The 19,489-nt window shown below is 41.5% G+C and overlaps 1 protein-coding gene and 1 non-coding gene across 2 annotated transcripts in view; one reads left to right on the top strand and one right to left on the bottom strand.

Moving 5' to 3' along the window:
• LOC142581174 (uncharacterized) overlaps positions 1-19,489 on the bottom strand; it is a 110,741-nt gene that overhangs the window by 71,087 nt on the left and 20,165 nt on the right. The window contains exons 7-16 of the mRNA XM_075691195.1: positions 18,666-18,708; positions 18,540-18,589; positions 18,143-18,185; positions 17,586-17,620; positions 17,189-17,231; positions 16,363-16,412; positions 13,470-13,518; positions 6,620-6,684; positions 5,247-5,319; positions 1,868-1,932 (exon numbers count right to left, since the gene is read on the bottom strand). Of these exons, the coding sequence (XP_075547310.1) occupies positions 1,868-1,932; positions 5,247-5,319; positions 6,620-6,684; positions 13,470-13,518; positions 16,363-16,412; positions 17,189-17,231; positions 17,586-17,620; positions 18,143-18,185; positions 18,540-18,589; positions 18,666-18,708 (516 nt within the window). The remainder of the gene's footprint in view (positions 1-1,867; positions 1,933-5,246; positions 5,320-6,619; positions 6,685-13,469; positions 13,519-16,362; positions 16,413-17,188; positions 17,232-17,585; positions 17,621-18,142; positions 18,186-18,539; positions 18,590-18,665; positions 18,709-19,489) is intronic.
• On the top strand, positions 2,899-2,971 carry TRNAT-UGU (transfer RNA threonine (anticodon UGU)). The gene has a single exon. It is a non-coding gene; the product is annotated as a tRNA-Thr (tRNA).

Here is a 19,489-nt window from a genome sequence, read left to right as displayed (position 1 = left end):
AGGAAGGGTGAAATTGTTCGAACTGGTTTATCTGCTTTTTGAGAATGAATATCATGGAAACGGGGGAGGATTCCTTTTGCCGACCAAAAAACTGGAATACTTCATCGGTGCGCCCTCTTTTTTGAGGGCGATCAGGGAGTGGGGGGAAGGAACTATCCATAGAGGAATGTGCAGTTTTGGGCAATAACGCCAGTCAGTCACCGTGGAGCCCTACAAGAGGTCACTACAGGAACTGCAAAAACAGGTCCTGCAAACGCCAGCTGTATGTTATCACTATAACCAAATACGAAATACCCTAGGTTGGCTATTTACACAAGGTTAACCCTTGCTGCCTGGGAAAACTGGAAGGGAAGCCAGGAGAAGACAGGGAAGGTGGAAAGTGAGAGAAAGACGAAGGTTGGAGGGAGAGAGAGGCAGGAAAAGGCAACTACCAATTTCCCCCGAGTGGGTCAGTCCGGGGGTGCCGTCTATGTGAAGCAGAGGCCAAAGAGGTGTGTAAGAGGCCAAAGAGGTGGTGGGGCCTAACAGGTTCGAACACCCGGCATCGGCTTAACCCCCAGAATCCCCCTTTCCCTAGACATGGCTAAGCCGTGCACCGCTACACACAGGAGGGTCCAACCTTCGTGTGCTCAGGTACGTGGTGTCGCAACACACCAAATGCCTGCTGACGCAGACGCCCCTGCGGGGGTGCGCACTGAGAGTGCAATCATTCCAGGTGGGCACACTTTGGTGCTGCAGCCCCTAGATGTGTATACAAACAAGCCGTTTAATAAGGACAACATGAAATGCTTGTACACGGAGTGGATGGCCCAGGGAGGGCACACTGACACCAATTGGCAAGGTTAAGAGGCCATCCATAGAGTTGGTGTGTTCCTGGATTTTGGATGCATGGCACTCGCTGCCAGCTGACCTGACCACAAAAAGCTTAAATAAGATTGGCATCACAAATGCGCTGGACAGCAGCAAGGACGAGCTGTTCTGGAACCATGATGCGGAAGAAGCGGCCAGCGACTTGGATGACAGGTCTGGCGATTGTGATGCGCAGTAAAGTGCAATAAAAAGAATGTCATGGTTTGCAAATAGTGGACATGTATATTCATTGCAAAGGAAGTTATTTAAAGGATTTTTAAAATCGCTGCGGTCTTTTCAATTTTTGCTCTTTTGGAAAAGTTCCAATAAACGCATAATAAACGCATCTTCTAATTTTGCTTCCGTTTTGCAGGGGGGGAAAAACTGTTCATTACGCAAGCATATTTGGTTAAATGAAGGTGGCACAGTGCCGGTTGCACAAGAAATGTTTGAAAGTAACGAAAAAACAAAGGTTGTATAATCTAGTATTATAGGACTAATTGTTTGATAACATTCTTTAAAATATTATTAAACAGTGTATTTGTTCCGAGACTTCCAGCATGAAGAATAAAAAATTAAATTCTGGGGTTTTACATGCCAAAACCACATATAATTATGAGGCATGTCATAGTGGGGCGACTCCAGATTAACTTCGACCGCCTGGGTTTTTTTTTAATGCAACCCAATGCACAGTCAAGGCGTTTTGCATTTCGCCCCCATCGAAATGTGGCCGCTGTGGCCTGGATTTGATCCCACAACCTCAGGCTTAGTTCCCAATGCCAAAGCCACTTCGCCACCACAGTAGGTTTCAGCATGACATACCTGATGGTTATGGTGTAAGGTAAGCATGAGATAAAGCAAGTACTATGAGGTAGACTATCATTTCTGCCAACACCAAAACTGGGGCTGCATAACTGCATATTCATGACATGTTTTGCAACTTGTGAAGATGACACAACAGGAAGAAAAGTCTTAGCATAATAAAGCACTAAACAGGAGGAGTTCAATGTTTTCTCACATATGTTTGTCTTCTTCCTTGATGCTTCTCTGGCTAATCAGGGCCATGACAAGCTCCACCCAGTACTGCAAAGAATGATCATTAGATACAGAAAATCCTTTAACAACTCTCAACTGTAAGAAGAGAAAATAACTAAGGTAATCGAAAGGCACATCTTCTAGTAACAATTACATTAATCCAGCCAACACCAGTATTAAGGAAATTATGGGGCAAATTTGCAAAAAACTTTCCACGGGGGGGAGGTAAACCCAAACTTGTTGTATGATGAATGTTGTGCTCAACCACTTCAGCTATAATGACAGCTGTCGCATAGTTATGCACACGCATACACACCAAATCTTGATAAACATACATCACTTTTAGGCAAAAATTGAAAAATACACTAGAGAAAACTGTGGCACCCTTTCCCCGATCCACAGAGGCACCGCGGTAGCTTAATTGGTTATAGCATTGCACGCGTAATGTGAAGATGTGGGATCGTTCCCCACCTGCAGCAACTTGTTTTTTCATCCACTTTCATTGCCATTACTTTATCATTTCTTTAATTCAATTAGTAAGTACAAGTAATTTCCTTTATGTTGTCCTTGGTGTCTTTGTTTGATGGCTTCTCATGACACGATTAATAAGAATCAGGCCCCTTGGTTAACCCCCTTTCTTCTCATTGTTACATAACGAGGGTATCGGATTCGGCAACATTGATGCCTTCAGGTAGTATGTGCGGGTTTATTGATCAGTTGCCTTCACTCAGAAAGATCGCGTACTCGTGACGCCTGTGGCAGAAAGGCTGTTCCACATCCGCTGCCAAGGTTTGTGAGTGGTGGTGCTAGCTAACGCTCCTAAGGTTAGTTCTAGCAGTAGAAGCTTGATGTGGGCGAGTTGGCTTAACATACTTAAAGAAAAGAAAAGAGTGTTACAAAGACGAGTGCCTGTCTGTTGTACATGTTCTTCTTTTAGTCCGCGTCTTTGTAGCGCTCTTTTCTTGTCTTCTAGGAGTAACACATAAATACCAAGAAAGTGAATGGGGAAACGGTGCTGTGGTAGCTCAATTGGTTAGAGCATCGCACATGTAATGCGAAGACGTGGGATCGTTCCCCACCTGCGGCAAGTTGTTTTTTCATCCACTTTCATTGCCATTAATTTATCAACTGTTTAATCCAATCAGTAAGTACAAGTAATTTCCCCTATGTTGTCCTTGGTGTCTTTGTTGGCTTCTCATGATACACAATAAAACAAGATGCAAAAAACATTTAATGAAAAAATATACTGCACAGTACCGGGTGCAAGAGATATTTGAGGAGATAATAAGACTTCACGAATAGCAACAATATTTCAGACAAGATTCGATATATTCTTTCCAAATATTTTACAGTTTCCCTTGCTGCTTCTTTATAAAACCGATAAATAAAACCATCTTCAGCATCAATTATTGAGTGACTTCAGCTTCAATAATAGCTGAATGCCTGCAGCATGTTGATGCTGGGCAGTGCTTGTACAACAGCAGCGTTTGTGAAGTTTTTATCATTGTGGCTGCTTGTTAGTCTCCCTTTCAGTGATGCTTGCCATACATAGCAGTGTACAGGTTTAGATATTAAAAACTAAGAAGCTACTCTAAGGGTGACGCCACTGCAGAAGTTCACAACCAGACATCCTTGGGTTGCGCAAGCGCTGTGGGAGAAAGGAAATCTGTTACCGAGGAGTGGCGCCCAATGAAATCGTGCATAGCAAGCTTGAATATTGACTGCAACTTGAAGCCGCTTTGGAATGCCCATAATTGATTTTTCAGGGTTCTCACTCATCATGACCTCCACCTGCTGAAGAAACCCAACAGCTTGAATGGCATCTGACTACTGGCAGTGCCAATTTGTCTTTTTTCACAGTTCGTATTGACCAAAAACTCTTGTCTCACGCCACAAACAACAAATATTGTGGCATTCAAAGTAAGTGGTGATCTCCAAGTCTCTGAGGCCGGCATGTAGGGAGACTACAGGTACGTACAGCTTCATCTCCAGCATCATACTGAAAGCTGATATCCTGGAATAAATGTGCTAGATAGATGGCAGAGGGGTTGGCATGGATGAAGTAAAGCACCTTATACAGATAGAATACTAACTAATGTTTATGGCTATTCCAAGACATGCCCTGAAATACCCTGCACACCTGGTAGAAGAAAAAAAAAAAGCGCCTTGTCTATGTATGAATGTTTTCAAAAATGCGGTCACACTAGTGTCCACGCAGCAGCATGCAATACATTTCCCAATTTTTATTTTTTCACTAACACACACAGCATATCTCTAAAGTGAATGAAATAACACAAGCAGCAAATACTTAAAGGCACCCAAGTGTACATAGTATCGCTAAACAAGCAGAAAAGCAGCACCAAATGCTACTGAGATGGAGAATAAGAACTTCGTGATAGTCTGCAGTATACATCTTTTTTTTCTTTAAAATAATAAATGCCTTAAGGTACTCCAAAACTGTTAACTCTTGCCTTAACACAGTCCTCAAATGAAAAATACCTTCCTTGTTTTAATGTGTTTCTGGGGTAGAGGTAAACATTCATTTTTAATGCAAGACCAAATGAGTTTTTCAGGCTTATTCGATCCTATATAAATTAAATGTTTTTGTGTAGCAGTCAATTAATACCATTCAATGCCAATGTCATTTTAATCTAATTACATTAAATCCTCCACTGCAACAGGTGTATGAGAGCCCATCAGTACTCGCACTTTTTGTTCCTGTGCATTTTAAACATAAAAAATTGCACTACAGGTAACTTGTTGCCACTTGCAGAAAGTTTCTTTTGAATCAATTTAGGATTCAGTTATGCAATACTGATGTTTACGAATTGTGTGCCACTCATCACAAACCTCCATAAGCACTATTATTCTTGCGCTACTTAGAACAGCAGAAACTGAGGCATGATAAACAACCATGGAAGAGGCATTGTACAGATTTAAACTGCTACACATATCAGTGAAAAAAAAAAAAAAAGCAAACTTGCATGCAGATAATCACACATACACAGAAAAAACAGTAAACCTTTGCAGAGCTAAAGTAGTCATCAAGAAAAGCAGGTTTACATTTTATGGCACAACTCAAATAAAGCACGCTAAACTGAAATAAATAAATTTTTAAAAATGCAAACGAAAACGAAGACACTGAACAGTGCCCAAGTATATAAAGTACATACTTAAATAACACAGCTTTAGCAAAATAATGCATATATCTATCTGCTAACAGTTTCAATAGTTCTCCATGTTAAGCTATTAACTGTTGATTAAAAACTAATAATCAATGTTTAACAGAAACAGTGGAACACACTTGAAAATGTATTACCTACAAGTCAAGAAAATTTACATGAACCACAGGGCACACTTACTTTTATGGATGTCTTCAGGCAATTTTCAGGAGTTCCTACAAAGTAGCCTTCACAAAGGTCCCAAATATGTGCCCTGCAACAGCGGTGCCAATAAATTAATGACTTCATTGCACACATAAGGCTGGTTTGCAGCCTTATTCAGGAAGAGGAGGTGGCTTGTTTAATGAGAAAAGAAGAGGGGGTAGTAGAGCCCCATCAATATGGTTTGTATGCAAAACATGCAAAAGCTACTGCAAAATACTCTGACCTCTGTATAACGTTTTCATATGAAAGGAACAAGCAAAGCTAAGGCTAAAGTGCTACTTGACACATACAGTAAGCCACTTAAGCTTCCTTTAATAAACAACAAATTGCACTCGGTGTAAGTGCTGCAATGAATGCCTTTCTTTTTTCATAAAACAGCTGTAAAGTGCATGAAAACAAGGGGGTGCAACTTTTTGTCAGTTACAATCATGTGAAGCAAACAGACAATGCAACCAGGGAAAGCAAAGGGGAAACTAACCTATTTTCTAACTGAAATATAGAAAAAAAAAAAGAAATGAGAGCGGAAAACGGGCCTGCCATCTAATTAATGTTCTGCCACCACCACCGTAGCCATGTGTAGTGCGATGCTGGCTAACACTCCAAGGGTTATATCTAGCACACATACATGAAACTCAACAAAGTGGACAGGATAATGGCTACTGTGGTAGCTCAATGACGGAGTGTAATGTGGAAGATGCGAGTTAGGCTGTCAGCTGCAGCTAGTCATCTTTCTGTCCACTTTCATTTCCCTTTTCCCTATTTCTACATAAAAAAAGAAGGAAGAAAAGAACTATTTTACGCTTTCCTTGCCAGAATTGTATGTTTGCTTCATATGGCTGTACAGTTGACATATCTTTTAACCTGATGGGTTAATTTGACCTGCTGTTTAGTTTGGACACCATTCAAAAATTCCAAAAGGCACCCACACATGTCAAACAATTAAAACACTGGATAATTCAAACAAGTTTTGTATGTCCCATCAGTATCACATCAATGGAAGTCAACAGCAGTTATGGATGCTGCTGGAATCACATAAGACAACAAAACCTGTTTCCCTATTTTGCTTATTTTTCTGCCAGCTGGATTAATGAGATGGGACTTCAGATGGCCATCATCCGTGTTGCTGCCACGAGAGAGCAATGGGAGGCACTGCAGTCCAGCTCAGCCATCGACGACCAGCTCAAGCAGGTCCAGAGAGCTGAGAAGATGGCAAGAGCCAGCGGAGCCCTGGACTAGGGACCCCGACCATTAGCGATTATTCTGATTATTCCTTTAATAAAGTTTATCCTATTCGATGGAAGGTTAGGAATAAATCCAATTCTAGGAGTAAGGACTCGAATGGTGTTTACCGTAGCTCCTGTTGATGACTGTAGGCTATGTCTCCAGCAATTCCGAGTTTTGCCATGCAAGCTTCCTGGAATGTAGATCATACCAACTTAAAATTGCCACGTCACAAAAACTACATCAACACACAAGCCTATTAAGCAAGTGCCTACAAATCTGGGTAATAGTATTTTAAAAAGTCCTGATACAAAGTGCTTGCCCTATCTTTTCTTTTCCTTCTACAAGCCATTAACTGAATGATCATGCTAGGCAGGCTAAACTGTTCCAACAAGAAAAGAATCATATCATTTAGAGTAACAAGCTTCAATTATTGTGTTAAACCTTCTTCTCCGTCTCAGATGGTTTTTGTGGGGTTCCATTGTCATCATCATGTTCTCCCACAAATCATGTTCCATACCTTCATTACTGAGCAACCAGATGCTATTACTTTCAAGGTAACATATGCTATTAATGTCACTATGAATGAATTGTATTAGCAAATCTAAGCATTTCATTCTATTGATGTCAAAACAAGTGAATGGTAGTACAGAAGGCTGAGACACCTGTGACTGCCAAGCAAGTTCCAAATATAGAATTCAACACATAAAGCCACAAGTATACCTGTATACAGCTCTATTAAGAGCTGTGTAGTTATAATCCTTTACATGACCACTGGACAGCAGCGCTAAGAACTGAACAGCCAACAAAAAAACACACACATATGAAGATTTTGACTTGACCATGCTTTTGCACCTCAAATGCTATGTGTGCAATCATAAATTATAGATTACAATACAGAATCTGTCTATCCATAATAAACTGACAAAAATATTGCTTTACAAACTAGCTTATGTTATTTTATAAATGAAAACGAAGATGAGTCCACTGCAATTAACAGGGGTACGCCACAGAAAAGTAAGGGCATAACAGGGAGTCTATCAAGTTGACATTTCCAATTTCCCTCAGTTTTTCAGGTTTTCCATGAGTGCCTTTCCAAAATTCTGTGAGTGATGCAGAACTATGTTTTATGTCAATAAGGGCTGAAACCATATTGCCCGATGCTGTCACTCTCTAGTAAGCATATGAAAAAATTTAAACAAAAAAACGACTTAATCCAATTTGAATACTAAGCAGTAGTGTTTATGTTCTTCAAAAATAGAATAGAAGGGAGGGGTTAGTAAAATGCACACCATATAAAATGTCTTCGAAAAAAATAGCAAATCGAGTCGGCCATTCTCAAATACGAATAAAAACTAGATGCCTACAGAAGCAAATTTTTTCGAATATGAGCTATTTCTATCAACTGATAGCAAGCTCAATGGTATGAGGCCTGAACTTTGTTACAGTGAGACTCCCTCTCAACAGCTCGTAAGTCGACCTCAACTGTCCTGACATACTTTCAGACGGCGCACGACACTTCAGTGTTGTGTTTCGCTGCTTTAAAGAGTTTATTTTGGTTTTGATGAGGGACATCTGCATCTCAGCATCAGCCAACACTTTTGTTTTTTGAGCTCCAGCTCCTTCAAAATAGCGGTAGCATGCTTCCTTTCCCGTTCATTCCTCAATGTGTAGGTCCTTTCTGTTCTTGTCCTCCTTCCGCCACTCGTTCGCCCCACAGACCATTGGAAGCATCTTCTTGGTCAGTTACACAGACCACGTCCGATTTTTTTTAGCTCCCTAGGGGCCACGAAAACATCCGAAAAATCGGCCAGTTGGAAAAAATGAATGCATGTCATTTACTGCCCTTAGGTCTCAAACCACCACAGGCACATTCAAAAACGCTCTGAAGGTGTGTCGGTACACATATTAGGCATATCGGTGCTCATGTTGTGACAGGAAATACCGGGTGCACGCGTGTATAATTAAGGAATACATAATATGTCCCGTGGCAATAGCCCCTTCTCACGCTTGTTATGCTTCACTGCAATACTTTTGCGAATGCTTCACCACGTTAGATTTCTGTACAGAGGCGAAGCTGACTTTCGGGAACCGGAATTATGCAACGCACCGTGCTCTCTGAGCTTCTAAGCCAATCGCAAGGACCACAAAGGTGGAGCCCGTGCCATTGCTGACAGCAGCGAATTCTTTCAATAAAAAACACGGCACCCAACGGCAAGAAGCTTCATAGCGAATGTCGACGCAGCTAGGCCTAGCGTTGCCGCAGTGGTGGTTATGGCTGCCAGCGCATCTGTGTGCAAGAGCGCCGGTTCAAGGCAGCGAGTTAATCAAAATGGCAGCGGTGGTGGCTTTGATTATTGCCATTTCGGATCTGCGGTCACGGAAAAACGTCCGGAAAATCGGACGGCAAGGAGTTCTTGCGTCCAAAAATTTCAGACGTTCCGATACATTGATTCCAAGGGGTACGTGGTGGTACACTGGCAACTCCTCCAGCCGACGACAGGGCGTCAAAGACGATTCATTACAATTCCTGTCTGTTACTCGAACCAGCATTACCACGACTTTCAACGCTTTCAATAAAATTACAGCTAATTTTTTCCTGATAGAGGCACAAATTCCCTGAGTTCTCCCTGAGTTTTTTCCAGACTGCTCAACATCCCTGAGAATATCCGGTTTTTCCCAGTTGGTAGACACCCTGGCATACGGTTTTTGGGCAGTACAAAATTAGCTGCTGTAACATGTTCCACATGTGGCAATGAGCTGCTATAACATGTTCAACAAACTATAACATGTTCAACAGTCTGAAGGCTAAAGCAATGCCATAAGTTACTTAGGTCAAATGCTTCCATTCTTTGAGATCACCTGCAGCACAACAGACATTAATTTCACATGTATGGTGCCCTGGCCTTCAATATCACCTGGATGGTGAAAAAATGAATCTACGTTGAAGAGAAAGCTCCAGAAGTGTAATTCAGGAGCATGTTAGGAATTTGAATGTCGTAATCTACAACTAGCAATGGTTTTTTCAATCATGACATGATTTTAGAGAAGAAAGCTGAATATATTTTTAGGTGTAAGCTCCTTTTGAGGCAAGCTCAAGAAACTTTCAAGTGGAAGCTTCAAGGATGGCCTTTGATGATGCATATTGAGCCAGCGATCTCATCCAAAGATAACAGCAGTGTGTCTGATTAGTCCATTTCCATGAACTTTGTAATCAACGACCTACATGTTGCTGGTAGTTGTGAATTATGCTGAGGTAACATTTGCATGATTTGCTGACACTGACAATGAACTCAACCTCTGTGCAGCATTCAATGGCAATAAAGTTGTCTGTCAAGTGATGGCGCCGACACTGACAATGAAGAGCCAGCGCCTGCACTGCTGATAAGCTCTGAATTGACACAAGCGCTGATGACATTGCCAGCAGTGTACAGTGATGACATAACTCTAGTCAAAATTCAAGCAGACATTATTGTGTACAAGCACTAGGATCGGTAATACTGATAAATGATTAATCTATTAAATGTATCCCACAAAACAATTAGCCTTCATCGATTCAAATTTTTCATTTAATCAACCAAATTGATTAGACCTGTTCGATGAATTGTTTTCTAGAGTTTGGTGGGAGTGGTGCGAAAATTTTGAGATTGTGCTAGAAGGGTGGCATGTGAGCAGTGACTGCGCGGCTGTGGAAGAGTGACTGTCGACTGTTTTTTCCAAGTCCCAATTGACGCTGAGCCGAGTGCTTCCCCTGTCTTCCCCCACACCACACATTCAACCACGCCACACAAAGCCAGAGGGTTGAAATGCCCTCGCAATTCAGGAGATACTGTAGCAACCCAGTCATTGATCGTCGTGCTACTCCCAGACCGATAAAGAGGTGGCACAGCATGCGCGCCAGTCTGGAGCATGTATTAGAAATAGCAATGGAGTTCACGTCGATTCCAGCAAATCTATAGCTTCCAAGCATCTATAATCGCATGCTGGTTGTGTGGCCGTTCAAAAGTGTTGGTTTGACCCAAACATCCCAGCGAATTGACATTCCTTTGCTCTGTAGAAAAGATCATATGGTTTAAAATCCCAAACTAGCAATTTCCTTTTCCCCCGTGCATATTGCAATTCCTGGAATACTTTAGTTAGACTTCACCTTTCAATTTTTCCATTTTTCTTATTTCTTGTTTAACTGTGCTGTACAGGGATTCACTAATGCCATGTATCTTATTTAATTCTGCAGTAAGTGCCATTTTACAGCATATATTGTTTATATTTTCAAAAGTCCCTAGTGCCAGCTATGTTTAGTCTTTAACAAGTTAATGCTTATGTTTTATCAAGTATACATTTATACATTTGTGTTTCAAACTTAGTTTCACCTCTCAAACATTAAGATAGGGTCCTACAAATGTAGATAACTGTGTTTCAGTCTTTCGAAAAGTGCCAGGCAAAAATTTCATTTAATCAATTAATCAAGGAAAAACCCTACATTGAATGTAATTAATTGATTAAAGGCTAAAGTGATGCAATACTAATAATTAATCGAATAAAAAGATTAATCGACTATCCCTAAGCAGAACACTGTACAAAAGTGCACTCACTAATTTTTAAGCCACTATACTTTGATAGCACCCGGGCATTTTTTTAATAATCAAAAGCACTTTTCTGAGTCATCTGAACGATGCATTGGCACAGATGCAGTGGTATGCTACTCTGTTCTCGACTTTCGCCAGCTGAGAAATAGCTACAAAGGCTAGCCTCCATGGAGCAATCTTTTGTGACGAATTTTGCGCGGCGGAACATCCAGCGTGAAGCACCACCGCGAATTCGTCACTCCATCTAAGCAAGAGCGGGAGAAAGCCACTGTCTGTGCCGACGACACAGCATGCGAGGAGTCGCTGTGGCCAGACGAACTCAACTCAGGCGACTGACAGAAGCCAACGGTTCTGCTACGCTCTCATTGGTCCACGCTCTCCACCACACGCAACCTATTCCGATGACTGTGTTTGCTGGGCGGCGAATATCTGGATAGAGTAGATTGGTAGTGAACAGCCAGCTCTTGGACGGCGGTTGAGTGGTGGACGCTGAAAATTTGGTGCTTTTTCGCTCCATAGAGGATGGTGTGTTTTTTGCATGCATTTATTTTTTCAGGCAGCCTAATTTTTCGGACGTTTTCGCGGTTGCCGGGAGTCAGTAAAACCGGAAGTTGACTGTATATGTATCTATATACGTATGCATACCTAGTGGCACATACCCAGTGGCAAATACCCAGTGGCGTTAGCTGTGCTGCTCTTGGGTCACTGGGTAATGCTTTTGCCAACTTGGGTGAAAGTTCATACTTGTGTGACATGTTACGAACAGATAAGGAGTGCAGCACATGTTGTTTATTGTAGTTTAAATCAGGGTGTCGAACCGAAAAAATACTGGCTTGGTTTTATTCAGGTTCAATACGCTCCAATTTCATTCCGGTTCAGCTCTCATTCAGTGAAATAAAAGTTTATAACAGCTTGCAAATCAGTTCAGCACAGTACATTTTAGCCTGCCCCATGACGACATACTGCGTAATACTATTGACTTGTCCACATGCCACATGCGCAAGTTTAATCAAGAAATGGTAGAAATTTATGAATTACACAGATACAGGGAAATCTGCAAGTACACATTAAGGAAAGAGGTCATTAGTGAGAACCCCTGCATCAGTGTGAGGTCTGTGCAGCTTCAACACTTGTTCCTTTGACAGCTGCAGAGTCAGTTATTGTCGTTTTATTTCAGGATATTACTACAGGACCGGTGGTGAGCAAACTGAGGCATGTCATCATGGTGTCGAAGACAGCCGCAAATTCACATTGTATTACATGAATTACAACTTCAATCTTCTAGTCTGTAGCAAAGAAAGAAGCCAGCATTTGACATCTTGCTCAGTTTTCTGCTATTTGAGAAGCAGGTGAGAAGCAGGTGATGCTTCTGAACGATGAACAAGGACAGTTTGCACTGAACTCTGCATCGATAATTTTTATGCATCTGCAAGTGGCGTGTAGTCTTGTGCTGGCTAAGGGCAGACAATGAAGTAAAAAGCATGCACATTGTGCCCCACAAATAATGTTGTACTCTGCTTGGCTAAGAACTAAATGTCTGTTGAACCGGGGCACGTAACAAAACAGATTTCACAGCTGCGGTTGCCGCTCACTGAGAAGCTAACTGCAATCATTAGAGACTGCAGTGTTAGGGTTACAATAAGTCATGCAGCTGAACTTGTTAACATCTCTCCTTGAGGACATCATCATTTCCGCTGTCCACGTTTATCTACGTTTAGTAACAAGTTGACCTAACGGCCAAATTAGGCGCATCGACAGAAATGCTACTTTCGCGGAGCCCCTGAAACAACTTTTCGACCACGGGACAGTACTGTGGCTGACTTCAGAAGTGCAAGTGTCTCTGCCGAGGTAGCTGTAGTTACCAGCATACACCCATCATCTATCCCAATTCTCACACACAAAGCAACTCGGTGAGTAGTAGCAATCTGCTTGTAGGGTGCACCAACTGAAAGAGTAGTCACTTGAAAAATTGTGCAAATTATTAAGCACTCGTGGTCACCTTATATGCTTGAACCATTTCATGTTGAACTAGTAACCATTATTTATTTATTTTTATTTTTTTCACTCTAGGTTCGGTTCGGGTTCGAGTTCAGTTCTGCACAAAATTGGGGTTCAGTTATGGTTTTCTGTTTGGGTTCGCTTTGACACAAGGAGGCTCACTGAAAAGCGGCCCATACCCAAGTAGACATGAAAGAGGTTCATTGAAGAGCAGCACATAGGTACTAACAGAAACAGCTCATATTTTAAGGCTGCCCTACATGCAGAGATGGCCCACAAAATTGGCCATAGCCATTACAGAAAACTGGGTCAAACTAAGCAAGAATGTTTTGCATTTAAAGACTTGCTTGTTGAAGTTTGTGAAATATATTTTCAAAGCCTATTTGGCACTCACCAAAGCAGTCTGCTCTGTATCACCAACAGACAAGTCTGGTTTCCTGCACCTGGATGATGAAGCAAAAATAACTGCATGCGCTAATGGCCGTTGCTGTTAATTCACACATCCTGCCTCATTAAAAGCTTCAAGATGTATGCAAACCCAAGTAACTTGTAAGAGAGAGACAGTGAAGTTGTATAAAGGAATTCTCTATATCACCAATGCAGTGATTTGATTGACCAAGGCCATCTTGGGGGACCTTTTGTAGCAGGAAAACAGGTTCTTGGAGCATCTACAGACGCATATAAAAATGGGAGAATTGCCTTTGAGAGATGCGAGAGCTAATAGAAGGAGAAGCCCATTACACCAGGAAACAATCCCATTTTTACCAGAAAAAAAAATGGCTCAAAATAATGTTGTGGTGCTGAAACATGCAAATCCCATATATGATGATGAAGTAATGATGACAACGGTGTGATGATGACAGCATGATGGCAATTGGATGACAACCGACTGTGCGAAAATGATGGTGTGATGAAAATTAGATGAAACTGGAATGACAACAGAGACTACTACAGCATCATGATGGTAGTATGACTACAAACCTCTCTAATCTCTATTTTAGCTTTCCAGTTTGCAGGGGGCTGGGCGCAAGAATGGCAGGAACTGTAAACGTGTGCATAGACAAAAGGTTGAGCAATTTGGCCAAGGAAGAGTGCCAGGAGTAAGCAATGCTCGCTCACACCAGCTGCAAACAGCAAAACGGCAGCAGTGCAACTAAGATAAACAACATGATCTTAGTAGCGCAAAAACTAGAAATCGAAAGACAACAGTCAGAGGACCGAGAGAAAAGGAAATACGAGCGTGGCAAAAAAGATAAGATAAACAAGATAATAAAGATAAACAAGCTCAGCAACATGTGCAGCAAGTTGCATTTATCTAAATTTTCAGCCATAACACGCCAACTTGACGATACCACAGCAAAATCACATTCCAAAAGGCTTCGCTGTACAGTGGAACGATTTTCCATAAAGCATTCTCAAGAAAGTTGTGTGCTCTAACTTCTTCACTTCGAAAGTGCCGTTTCAGCTATGGCCAGAGCCACATTTCAAGCACATAGCAGCCCTACACTCGTGCCCACCTTTTTCTTCCTCCATGCGCCTACATGATGAGTGCATGTGATCGATGATGTTGCTTGTGAATGGTAGGGCATCTCTAACTCAAGAGATAAGTTTTGTTTTAAAGTGAAGATTTCTTTGCGCCTTCCTCGCACTTTCCCACTGCTGCTGCTGTTGCTGCTGTCGGGGGGTGGTTCAGAGCGTGTGTATACATGACAGGATGCGGCAGAGAGGAAGGCGATGTAAGAAGCTTATTTGGACCTTTGCCCTTTGCACACCGCGTCGGGGGGTGGTTCAGAGCGTGTGTATACATGACAGGATGCGGCATAGAGGAAGGCGATGCAAGAAGCTTATTTGGACCTTTGCCCTGTGTCAAATGTGTCAAATGTCCTCTGGAGCTCCCTGGGTGTTGCCACATTAACCTCTTGACAGCTGTAATCATCTGCAACGCCCCTGCAAAAGCACTGCAGAAATTGCAGCGCTTACCTTTCTACTAACGTGCAAGTCCAGAGGGAAGCTAGATAGAATGGTAGAGGAGGCAGAGAATGGCTAGAACCGACACAGTCGCGAAACAAGTGAATAGCAGTCTTGCCACACTTTGGTCGCAGTTCCCATACAAGGAGGGGGGGGGGGGGAAAGGTGACTTTAGAAGGTAAAGAAACACTACTACTATAGACACGACAACGGTTGCAGGCAAACGGGATAAATTTAAGTTCAAGTTACAGTACGGCACATTGCTGCTATTTCTGAAAAATAAACACCATGCAAATTTGCCAAGCAGACAACTTATGCAAAGCGTGCAGAAGCAGGGTCGCATTAAAGTGCACCGTAGAGTCTAGGCGACACTACGGAAGTGGTCACATGTCAAATCAACACTCCTGTGTCCACCGTGGTAGCTATGTGGCTATGGCATTGCTCAAGGTCATGAGCAATCCCACTTTATACAAGCAAATTTCCTGGTCTCATCACTACATCTTACATTCTGTTGCCTTTCTCTGCATTTGCCTTTCTTATATCGGTGTCACATGCCCACTTTTGACAGCGATCAAGGCCGATCCGGATTGAATTTCTTGACCGAGATTGGCTTCCTCTGGTAACCTTATTTATTTATTTATTTATTTATTTATTTATTTATTGAGTACCTGCATCGCCTTAGAAGGCATTACAGCAGGGGGTACATACATATCTACATCAATTGACACTCATTTCAACGCACAAAGCGCAGTAAAACATTTCATTACATTGTACACTAACAATATTTGACGGGAGAACATTCCACTCGCTCGTGGTCCTATAAAAAAATTCATAATGCAAGGTGTCACCTTTAAAAGGAAATTCATGGAGTTTCAAGGCATGGTCTCTTCTACGTGAAATATACGATGGTAATGTAATATATTTGTTCCTGTCAATGCCTATTTTAGAATAGTAAACACTGTGAAAAAATTTGAGTCTGAGGCACTTTCTTCTTTCCTTTAGATCTTGCCAATGAAGTCTGCGCTTGCCTTCGGTAATGCTGAGGTTTTTGTCACAATTACCAAGAACGAATTGAACCGCCCTATTCTGAATTTTTTCAAGTAAATCAACTAACTGACACGTATAAGGATCCCAGCAGTTACAAGTGTACTCAAGTACCGAACGTATGTGAGTAAAATACAGCCGTTCTTTCAATTTACTTGTGCAAAAGAGCCAATTTCGACCGGGAAATTTAATCCTGAGTGGACTCGATCGCAATTGAAAGCACATTGTGTGACACCCGTATTAGTGCTTATACTGAACACAATTGAAAAACTTACACTGTTCCATGCATTTCATCTGAATACTCGAGCTGTGAAGAAACAGACACCTGAAAGAAAAAAAAAAGATTCCCATGTTGAAGTTTGTGAGCAAAGCTGTGCAAATATTCGAGAATTTTTAATACTACCGAATATTATATTTTTAATATTCGCATTTGATTTACAAATTAGGAATTTAGAAATTTTCTAATATTCAGTAGGATACAAATATTTGAAACAAATCAAGTATATTGCTGGCTGTGCAGGAGGAGACACGGCTCTTCGTGTTTGTTTCTATCTAATCTCAGAATATGTGTCCAATTTTGTAATGAATTTTGTAACCATTTCGTGCTGCTGGCAGAATTTAACTCGTAAAGTGTGCCCAGCCGCCTAACGATGAAGTGTTGCGGAAAAGTCAGCCTCTTCACAAAAAGTAGAAATCTTCGATTATCCATCCCTGACAAACTCGGGCTGCCTGAAGCGGTGCTTTCAGTCAATCAGCGTTGTGAATGTAGCATCCTGAGCAGCCCTAGACAGTTCAGGATGACAGATCAAAGAGGTTCAGTGAGGGTACACTTAGAGTGCAACGAACAGGGATAAGGGCGATTGCACAAATGAATCTTTCTGTAAGTCTTGGTTCAATGGGTCGATCCTCAACAGCGACAACCATCCATGTGGCCTCACTATGCAAACATGGCAGCTATATATGTGAAGTTCCAACATCTTAAAGCAACCACACTTGCTAAGAAATGCATATGCATATTATTTGATATTTGAAGGTAAGTATTCGTTTTCAATTCATATTCACACACTGTTATTTGTGGGTCATATTTTGAAAGCCCCTCACCAAAATAGTCTGCTCAGCATCACCAACCGCCATGTCTGGTTTCCTGCACAGAGATGATGAAGCAAAAATAACTGCATGTGCTGACTGATGGTCATTGTTGCCAATTTGCACATTTTGCCTTATTAAAAGCTTCCAAGATTTAAAAATTCAAGTAAGTCGTACATCAAAGACAGTGAAGTGGTATAAGAGGCTTCTCTGCATCTCAACAGCACCAACACAAGTCTACTGAAGAAAATAGTCTCTCTCGGGAGTCACCAACTACCCTGTCAAGCACCAGCCAAACTCACTCTATACATGCAGATTTCCTGGCCTCATAATCGCTGCAACTAATCCTCTGTTGCCCTTAAATGCATTTGCCTTTCTTAGTGCCTATGCAAGATATAAACGGAAAACTTACATTGTATCCGGAATTTCATGAGAAGCTGTCTTGAGCTGTGAAGGAGACATTTGTAAAAAAAAACAAAAAAAAAACCTGCACTCTTGTGATTGTTTTTTAAGCAATGATCATGGAAAACAGTACAGCAACACTTTGTTTTCGTTGGGTGCAAGCACAGTTTTTCCTTGTTAACTTGTAACTTTTGCAGCACAACGCACAATTCAGAGTTTATCGTTTGACAGCAAGTGTGATAAGTGACAACTAGTGCAGGACCTAACGCCGCTCAGTTTATGGGTATTTCATGCAGTAAATAAGCAGAGGTTGAGGAGACCAGGCAGATATGTTAATTTTGTAAATGAGTAATTCACACTGAGTTGAGTAAACAAGCATATACTGTAATGAATTACTAGTCAATTCGTTACCCTTTTACAGTATATATGTGAAGTTCCAACATCTTAAAGTAACCATACTTGCTAAGAAATGCATATGCATATTATTTGATATTTTAAGGTAAGTATACGTTTTCAATTCATATTCACACACTGTTGTTTGTGGGTCATATTTTGAAAGCCCCTCACCAAAATAGTCTGCTCAGCATCACCAACCGCCATGTCTGGTTTCCTGCACAGAGATGATGAAGCAAAAATAACTGCATGTGCTGACTGATGGTCATTGTTGCCAATTCGCACATTTTGCCTTACTAAAAGCTTCAAAGATTTAAAAATTCAAGTAAGTCGTACATCAAAGACAGTGAAGCGGTATAAGAGGCTCCTCTGCATCTCAACAGCGCCAACACAAGTGCACTGAAGACAATGATCTCTCTCGGGAGTCGCCAGCTACCCTGTCCTGCACCAGCCAAACTCACTCTATACATGCAAATTTCTTGGCCTCATAATCGCTGCAACTAATCCTCTGTTTCCCTTAAATGCATTTGCCTTTCTTAGTGCCTATGCAAGATATAATTGGAAAACTTACATTGTATCTGGCATTTCATGAGAAGCTGTCTTGAGCTGCGAAGGAGATACCTGTAAATAAAGAAAAAAAAAAGACCTGCTTGTTGAAGTTTACAAGTAACATTTTCAAAGCCCACTTGACACTCACTGAAGTAGTCTGCTCTGCAGCACCAACAGCCATATCTGGTTTCCTGCACATGGATAATGAGAAAAAATAACTGCACATGCTGATAGTCATTGTCAATTTACACATCCAGCCTCATTAAAAGCTTTGATGATGTATGCAAATACAAGCAACTTGTGCATCAAAGACAGTAAAGCTGTATAAAGGACTTCTCACACCCTTTGGAACTAAGACTTTGCAAAGGTTTCACAATATCAGGTGCAGTTAATTAGCTGCATTCGAGCCCTTTCATATGCTTCCCTGTGTCTAAGTTTAAAGGGAACAGCAGCCACATCTTTTCTTGGCGCAATGGAAAGCCCACGATCTGAAATATCTATACTCACAGCAGTTTAATTAGGAAGCATCTGGAAATTTCAAAAGCATTTTTTCGATCTGCAAAATCTCCTCTACTTACTGTGTATGGGTGGCAGCAACAGTGATAACTGATCTCAGTGGCAACAGTGCGTGACAGAAACATTCTGGTTAGGCGGCAGAATAGCTCTTGTATTTAATGCTGCAGTCACTTTCATAAAAACAACCACAACTTTTTATTACTATAGAGATGTCACAGACGTTTTCTGTTTTGCAAAACTTCCTGCCGGCAAAAGAAAAGTGGTCAAGAATTATCATGGCAGCCATGACATGTTTCAGAGTTTGAAATTTGGGTGCTTGAGAGAGAAAAGGCATAGCCTTCAAGATCTGTTCCCACTACTCAAATTCAACCATGTCAACGCTCAGTCAATTAATGGATCCGCTTCCTTGCGCATGGGCAGCACCAGTTTTCAATAAAGCTATTTGTGAATAGCAAG

Source organism: Dermacentor variabilis, chromosome 1 (assembly GCF_050947875.1).
Source record: "Dermacentor variabilis isolate Ectoservices chromosome 1, ASM5094787v1, whole genome shotgun sequence".
In the NCBI taxonomy this organism is placed as follows: Eukaryota; Metazoa; Arthropoda; class Arachnida; order Ixodida; family Ixodidae; genus Dermacentor; species Dermacentor variabilis.
This window is presented reverse-complemented; position numbering and strand designations above follow the sequence as displayed.